The sequence below is a fragment of the Xenopus laevis genome, chromosome 5S, assembly GCF_017654675.1.
Source record: "Xenopus laevis strain J_2021 chromosome 5S, Xenopus_laevis_v10.1, whole genome shotgun sequence".
In the NCBI taxonomy this organism is placed as follows: Eukaryota; Metazoa; Chordata; class Amphibia; order Anura; family Pipidae; genus Xenopus; species Xenopus laevis.
In genome coordinates, this window is record NC_054380.1 from 117,279,829 (window position 1) to 117,288,401 (window position 8,573).

An 8,573-nucleotide genomic window follows, 5' to 3' on the forward strand; every position below is an offset into this window, starting at 1 on the left:
TGAACATTTATCATTCCTGTGTACTGAATGTGCAGCAGCTCTTTTATCCCTACAGTCGGTGGCAACATGATATTATAAAAAGTGAGAGAGAGATCACTTTCAAGTGCCACCAGAGTTTCATAATGTGGATTTGCATAATAAACACCATTTATGAATAATAACTGTACAAAAGCAAACTTGCTGGGGTAGGTGAGATAACACCATAACCTGTAATTTGGGGGTGGCTTTGATTTTAGGGATTAAAAATAATATTATAGTAGACAGTCTTTCAGTAGGCTTTCATAGACAGTGGCACGTCTAAACTAACAAAGTCCTGTGCCATACTTTAAGAAGCCAGTGCTGTTATCTTGTGTAGTGTCTGCTGAGCTGCCAGAATGCTTTGCAATGACTCGGGCTTGTGAGAAGTGAGCACTGGATACAAGCAAGGCAAAAAGAAGCCACAACTAGGGAAGCAAATGCATATTACTGCAGTATTGCTGGTCAGTGCTGCCTTGTATAGAGTGTGCTACAGAATTTCTATTCATGCAAGGTAGGTGTTTGGTGAGAAAGATTTGTTTATGGCTTACCCAAATGTACCATGCACACACAAAGCAGCCCTGTAAGCCTGGAATAATGCAGCGGCCCAATATATAGCCCAGGGTTAGTGATGGCTTCTTTCTAAAATTCATGCAGCTCAACTGCTTATACCACTGCACAATTTTCCCTGGCCAACTGAAAGGACAAGAGGTATGATATGACAGTGCCTTTACAATGAGTATATGTCACCATGCATAAAAAATACAGGAATAAATAGATTTAGCAAGCATTAATCCATATACTGGGCATATTACCATTAATCCACGCAACTACAATTGTTTCATACAGAAATATACAGTGCACTATAGGCCACTGTATCACAATATTTATAGCCCCCCTCCCTGTTGAATATAAATTAACTCAATATTAGGCAAGGACATGGCTGTAATTCTATGCTATGCAGTTTACACACGCACACCAGATAAAGGAAAACAAACTTGTACTTTGCAATTCTGTTAATTTAGTGATGCTTTTGGACAATTTCAGAATTTGAGAAAACGACAATTCCCTGCCTTGCCAGTCTTCACTTCATTTAAAATTGTAATTTAGTCAATTTTTTTTTAGCAGCATGATTTTCGGAGTTATGGGATACATGTCGGTAGAACAACGCTGTGTAAATAGGCCTGTGTGTCATTCCTAGACGTGACACTATTCAGAAATATTGACCACACTGCCCGAATGTATTGGCATATGTTTTGCTCCCTGGCATGGAGGACAGGAGGGGGCAATTGTAACAGACCATCCTGCAACCCTACTAGAGAATGGTCAGTCTGCTGCTGCCCTTTCTGTGGTGTGTTGATGACATTTTGGCAGATAAGAAAGTGAGAGGAAACACAGATCCCATCTTTCTCTCAGATCCATTGGTCCTCAAAAAAAATAAAAATACTACAATGTGGCCATGGCTGCCAAAATCGCACAGTATTTCATCAGACAAAAGGTCTTGCCCCACTTGTTCCCAAAATCTTTAACACCTTAAAAGGGTCACTTGACCCTCTCTATTCACTACATTTGGTATAATTTAAGAATGTACTCTGATGGCTTTTGGGATGCAAGTTAAAAGCAGACATAAATTAAAAGACAGCAAGCACAAAAGCAGGAATTGCTCTGTTTCTTCTAAAATCAGTAGTATCTGACTATTTTTAAGATCAAGCCAGACGAGAAGGTCCAAACTTTGGTCAAAGCCCCCTTAAGCTCATAAAGTTATAGATATAGGAAGGCATTGGTTAATCAGTCATTCCGCTATAGCAGTGATCCCCAACCAGTAGCTCATGAGCAACATGTTGCTCCCCAACCCCTTGGATGTTGCTCTCAGTGGCTTCAAAGCAGGAGCTTTTTTTATTTGAATTCCAGGCTTGGAGAAAACTTTTGGTTGCATAAAAAACAGTTGTACTGCCAAACAGAGTCTCCTGTAGGCTGCCAGCTCACATAGGGGCTACAAAAGAGCCAATCACAGCCCTTCATTTGTGTTCTCGGGAACTATTGCTCCCCAACACTTCTTACATTTCAATGTGGCTCACGGGTGAAAAAGGTTGGGGATCCCTGCACTATAGTCTTGTGATAATAAGACATCAAATAAGTTTTAACACTTATTCTCAATCTAATAAACATTTAAGATGGGCTTTAAGGGCAGAGACACACTCGAAGATTCAGAGAGATTTAGTCGCCCCGGCGACAAATCGCCTCTTCTTTAGGCGACTAATCTCCCTGAACTGCCTCCAGCCGGCTAGAGTCCAAAGCACTGCACTGTGCATCTGAACTGACCCCAGCAGTATAATACTATTTCTTTGCACAACCATCAAACCAACACAAAAACACAGACAACACTGGGGATACAAATAAAAGCAAAAAGAGACCCTTCATCTCCATTCACATTGTGGCATCCCCAACTGGATATTCTTAGCACTCAACCAGGGGATAGGCTCAAGAGTCTTCCAGGATGCAGAACAAGCAGGGTCCGTGATATATGCCTTATATCCTTTGAGTATCCTCCTAATGGGTGATGCCTCCTGCTAAGTCACATGCAAAATGCACCACTTGGTTTAATCCACAGTTGTTTCTAGTAGTTATGTTACCCATCCAGAGGTTTGCCTAGGTACACCAAAGTCACTTCTGTGTTCCCATATACGGCAGATACTGCTGGGTATAAGCAGGCCTTTGGCAGTCCCCGAAAAGCCACCCCTAAATACTCATAGCCACGTTCAAACGCCAAGGTTTTGTCTTCCATATCCAAGATCACTCTAATCCTTTCGCCTATCTGTGGTGGGAAGAAAAGTTAAGAAAATGTTGGCAGTCTTTATTGAAATAAAAAGCATATGAAGTACTTCAATAGCGCTTGGGAAGTACTAGTTTTTTGGGGGGCCTACTGTTTTTGGGGTTTTTTTTGCAATAGAACTAAACACTGCACAGTAGAGGAAGTTAGAGTAAGAGGGAGTTAAAACCTTACAGAGATAATTTTTTGGCTATATATGAACATGCATTTATACTTCTTCATGGATAGAGATCTGTTGTTCCAATATTCTATCTCAAGTACAATTGTAAATTGTATTTTTTCTTTTTTTAGAGATGGTTAACTCCCCTTTAAAAAGACACTGTCTTCAGATCAAAGCATGCACTCTTGCAAGGGATAGTTCACAGAACGTAAATTTATACGGTACATAAAATTCTTCTATTCACTGTCAGTTTTAAAAATGAATTAGTTGTGGTTTCCCCTCTTGTGTATCCAAGTAATAGTGCAGTAAAGCCAGATTGGCATCTTTCTAAACTGTAACATACAGTGAATAATGTACCCCCCACTGTAATTTATTGTTACCGTTATTACTGTATTAACAGTATTAACTACTGTGGAGTTAATATTATGTGGCCACATCCAGAGTGATGTTATACAGGTCACGTAACTCCAAGGTGACTTCTAATATTGTTATAAATTTTAGTAGGGGGTACATTAATCATTATAAATTACAGTTAAAATGTTTTTAGTATGCCTTCAGAGAGCTCTTGCTCCAGCTTCTTGGCAAACTCAACCCTCCTTTCTGTGCTTCCTGCAAACCAACCATGTCATCTGTTCTGTCCCACCTGTCCATTTCTCTCTGCTGTCTTCTGCCTTAGCTCTGCTCCTTCCAGTTCATCCTTTCGATGTCTGTTCCCTCCCTTTCATCCATTCAATCTCCTCTGCTGCCTTTGCCCTAAGCCCTCCACCATTGCTCCGTCCTGCTTATCTCTGCTCCCTATCAACTGCTGCCAGTTACCAATTTGATTTTACCCAACCCTCACATCTCTGTTCCTTCCCACCGGTCTACTCAGCATCTTTTTCCCTGACCTGCCCATTCTCCTGTGCTGCCTACTGTAGATTATAATTTATTGCATTACAGTATTTTGTAGAGAAGTGTAAAGCAACAGTTGCTGAATGATAATAATAATAAAACCTTTCACTACTCCAGTTGCTTTAGACGTATATCTGATAGACACTATTTCAAGATCTGAATGAATGAAGAACTGCATAGATATTTGATACATTAGTCATCAGCCCCCACTTAGCATATTCCAGAGTCTTGATAGTCTGTAACAATTAGGGATGCACCGAATCCAGGATTCGGCCTTTTTTCAGCAGGATTCAGATGAATCCTTCTGCCCGGCCGAACCGAATCCTAATTTGCATATGCAAATTAGGGTGGGAAGGGAAATTGCAAGACTTTTTGTCACAAAACAAGTAAAAAAATTTCCCCTTCCCACCCCTAATTTGCATATGCAAATTAGGATGCGGTGAAGTCTTTCGCAAAGGATTCGCTAGTTCGGCCGAAACCTAAATAGTGGATTTGTGCATCCCTTGTAACAATGGAACTATAAAACCAGTAGTTGCTTTTTTTTTTTAATGCTGCTGAAAAACAAATCAATTAAGGCATCAGATTTATCAGTTTAGGAAGTCAGAGACTAGCACATAAAGACTGACATGAAGTATGATTAAACAAATTCATTTTTAAAAAGGAAAAATCAAAAAGGCAATTGAAAAGGGTAATTTCTTAGGATATACTATTTGAAAATAATACAACTACCCCTTTAAAATCATGAGTAAACAAACTCACCTGGTATTTTGGGGCATTATTGCACTGGGGGAAGCTACCATTTACCTCCCCATTATGCAACAAATTATTATCCACCAGATTCCAGCCCCAGCTCTGGTCATCACTGCCCAGGAGTGCCACATACCCCTGACACTGCATTGGTGCCTGTTTTGTAGCTATTCCTATTACAGCAACTGTACCCAAAGGACCTTCCCACCACACTTCCCATGCATGGCGCCCTTCGCTGAAGCCAATTTTGGTGCGTGCTCCATCAGTACTCTGCGCTATGGGATTTCGGTGAAGAGTGAAACCATTTTTCTTAATGAACACATTTCTAGAGCAGTCACTTGAACTAAGTCCATGCTGAAAGGCCCGAACCTGCATTTAAAAAAAGATGGCGTGTAAAAATGCATTCATAAAAACACACAAGAATCAGTACAAGTGTACATTAAAGGGGATGTTCACTTTTAAACTTTTGGTCAACCACTCATGAGGTCTGTGCTCTCTATTCAGCAATGGATAATGTAAAATGCTGAAATGCACACATAAGGAGCTACTGAAAAGCCTCATCTGCTGTGTTTTGTCATTGAATCAATTGGCTAATTTGTATCAGCCAATGGGATCAATGACTGGAAATGCGCAGAAAGTTTTATTCCTGTACTTTAATTCTCCTGTCAGTTTGCTGGGTAGGGCTGCATTCAGAGCCAGGATAGAATCATTTGTATGACCTTTAGGCCAACCATTGGCCATGCAGACATTCTAGATGTTTATTTCCCTGAAAGCCCTGCAGATACTCACTATAACTGGATCTGTTAAAATGAATAATTTATTATTAATTTTTTTTCCATAAAATGTTTTAATATGAACAAAGTATAATTTTTTAACAAATCCAGGTTTTTCTCTGGTGCTGTTATGGTAAGTATTTGTGTGGATTAGTCAGCTGTCGAATTACATCTAGCAAGGAGCAAAGTTTAAGCCGGTACATGGCTCCTATATTCTAGTGGTATTTTGTTGCTCGCTAGACATTTGGATCCATTTGCAATTGCGACCTTCCACTTTAAAGGAACAGTAACAGTATTTTTTTTTAATAAATAATTCCCCCCAAAACAACTATAGTAATAGGTAAGGCTTACTTCCCCTTGACTTTTTTTCAAATCTTCATCTTGAATTTGACATGCAAAGTGTCCCATAAGAGAAAGGGGATGGCAGCTTGAATTTCTCTGTGTGCAGAACCTGAAGTCAGCTTTGCAACGATGACGTAAAGCACGTAAGCGTCTGCAGCTTGAAAATATGCTCACATCATTGCTCCCAAAGGAATAGAAACATACATTTTATGATGCAGACACTGAGAAAAAGCTTAGGTGCTTTAGGACATCGGTGTGAGCGCACAAAGGAATTCAAGCTGCCGACGCCTTTTTGCCTTTCAATTTGCATTAGAGTCCTGCAGTGGGTCGGGTACCCAGCAGAATGAGGGTAGGATTTTCAGGTGCGAGTACAGATGTGGGTTGCAGGTCTCATCTTATATGGTCTATATTTTACTCCTTTTTAAATTTTACAAAGCTTGTTTCTGTCCCCGCCCACTTTTGATGATTGTCACTTCCAGTTTGCGGCAACAACACTTCCTGTTTGATGGTGGTCGGCGGGTTGCGGATAAGGTAGTTGCGGGTCCAGGTAGCGGATCAAAGTGGGTAAATATGTGGGTTTGCGGTTCGAGTCTTAGAAATCGGTTCTGCACAGGACTTTACTTTGCATGCAAGCTGAAGATTTGAAAAAATGCTAAGGGGAAGTAAGCCTTACCTATCATTTAGCTATTTTTAAAGGGAAATAAGTATTAAAAAAAAAACGTGAAGTTACTGGTCCTTTAGGGCAGAGACACACTCTCAGATTCGGGAAGAATAGTCACCCAGCGACAAATCTCCTCAGTAACGTAACTTGAGTGCGGCGGGCCCTGGCACGGGACGTACAGCCGGGCCACAGCCCCCCGTACGCCATTTTCTGCCGCCGGAGTCAGTGGCACGTAGAGTTGCCACCTGGCCGGTAAAACAACTGGAAGGGCCGGTATTACAAATTTACCGGCAATGCAGTTGCCAGTAATTTGTAATACCCTTTAAAAAAAAAAAGCCCCTCCCCTGCCTCCAATTCGCACAGAACTTACCTTTTTTCCCAGCGAAGTGGACATCTCTGTGATATTGCCCCTCCCCTTAGCGGCACGCCACGTAGCTCCGCCCCACTGGCCGGTAATATTTTTCAGTAAAGGTGGCAACCCTAGTGGCACGCGAGCTGCCGAGGGGCCCTGAAGAGGTGCAGGCCCTGGCCCAATCGCACCCCCTGCTCCCCCGGTAGTTACGCCACTGAATCTCCGCTTCTTCAGGACTAATCTCCCCGAACTGCCTTCCCGCCGGCTAGAATGTAAATCGCCCACGGGATGGTACTATGAGCACTTCCTTTTCCGAAGTTGCCTCACGAGGAAACTTCGGGCGACTTTGGAAAACGATTCGCTCCAGGTGCCATCCCGCCAGCGATTTACTTTCTAGTCGACAGGAAGGCAGTTCGGGGAGATTAGTCGTCCAATGAGGAGCCGATTAATCGATGGGCGACTAAATCTCCTCGAATCAGAGCGTGTCTCTGCCCTTAAACACAGACAGGATGATTTCAAGTAATTGTCTCAAGAGAGGGGAACCAAACACCCAAAATACCATTGCGCCTAATTAAATCAGGTAATCCTGTGCAAATTTCTAATAACCATTCATTAGACATTTTCAGTGGTTTGGAAGTGACTGAGACACATGCAATGCCGACTTCTGCTACAGTTTGAGGTCAGAAAGGGAGAAATCAGTACAATTACGTTGACAAATAAGCAGTGACGTATATAAAATACATTTGCATCTGATGAGAAATGAGGCGGAAGGATTAGTGGGTGCACAGAGCAGTGTATACAGGGGGAAGCCATTTATGAGGAAGCAGGAGAATGACAGCCCCACCTTGGCCTTGTAAGTGCGCAGGTTGCACAGTATGTCGGTCCGCAAGGCTTCCTCGCTAACGATTCTGCAGCACAGACTCCTCCACACGTCACTGTTCTTATCTCCGTGGAGACAGCGGTACCAGCGCTTACACACCAGGCCGCAGCTGCGCAGGTCAGGCAGGTCCAAATAGGAGAAAACCAGTTCGAGCACCAAGCTAGGAAACCTATCCGAGGCCTGACCAAGCGGCGGGGGAGGAGGAGGAGGTGCGCTCGGAGCTACCGGAGGAGAAGGTACAGCAGCATTAATAGCTGCCGCCATACCCTCCGTATTCCAGGCAGCGGCCTCCACACAACCACCTCATCAACCAGCGCCGGCCACTGCCCTAAGCATCACGTCATGGCCAGCCAATCAGACGAAGGAGCAGGGGTTACCGATTCCCAACCAATTGTCGCCAGGGTCAACCAAGCTTGAGGAAGCTTCCTGTTTTGTACAGTGTCTCCGCCTGACCGACTTTGCGCCAATCAGCGCTAAGCATGGTCCCCACGTGCTGATGCGCCTAAGAGCTGACCTATGAGAGGAGCTGACTGAGAAGGTTGCTCTATTGGGCACTAGGTAAAAGCCTGATTGATTAATATGGAACGCATTGCTTAGGACAGCGCATGCAGGGCAACGATTTCCCCTGACTATGTCCTAAAATGCGTTCCGTACACATGCTCTGTGCTGCTGTCACTTACTGAGCTTAGGGACCCACTCACAATATACAGTACACATAGAATAGAAATGTCACAATATAAGGCTGATTAGTAATTAATACAGATAATTACTACATGGCAGCACAGGAACCAGTGCAATTAGCATCAGAATTTGTAGCATCAGCTTATATTACAGATAAACCTCATTTTCTGCTGGATAATTAGTGACGAGCCCTAAGCTTAGCTTCTCAACAGCTGCTCAGAGCCCACTGAGCATGTGAGTG

At 42.9% G+C, this 8,573-nt stretch overlaps 1 protein-coding gene across 1 annotated transcript; it reads right to left on the bottom strand.

The window, feature by feature from the left end:
* Positions 1-330: 330 nt before the first annotated feature.
* On the bottom strand, positions 331-8,099 carry fbxo45.S (F-box protein 45 S homeolog). Its single transcript, XM_041565005.1, has 3 exons — positions 7,616-8,099; positions 4,656-5,012; positions 331-2,830 (listed from the first exon to the last, which is right to left on the bottom strand). The coding sequence occupies exons 1-3, from the start codon at positions 7,913-7,915 to the stop codon at positions 2,645-2,647; spliced, it is 843 nt and encodes a 280-aa protein (XP_041420939.1). The 5' UTR covers positions 7,916-8,099; the 3' UTR covers positions 331-2,644.
* Positions 8,100-8,573: the final 474 nt, after the last annotated feature.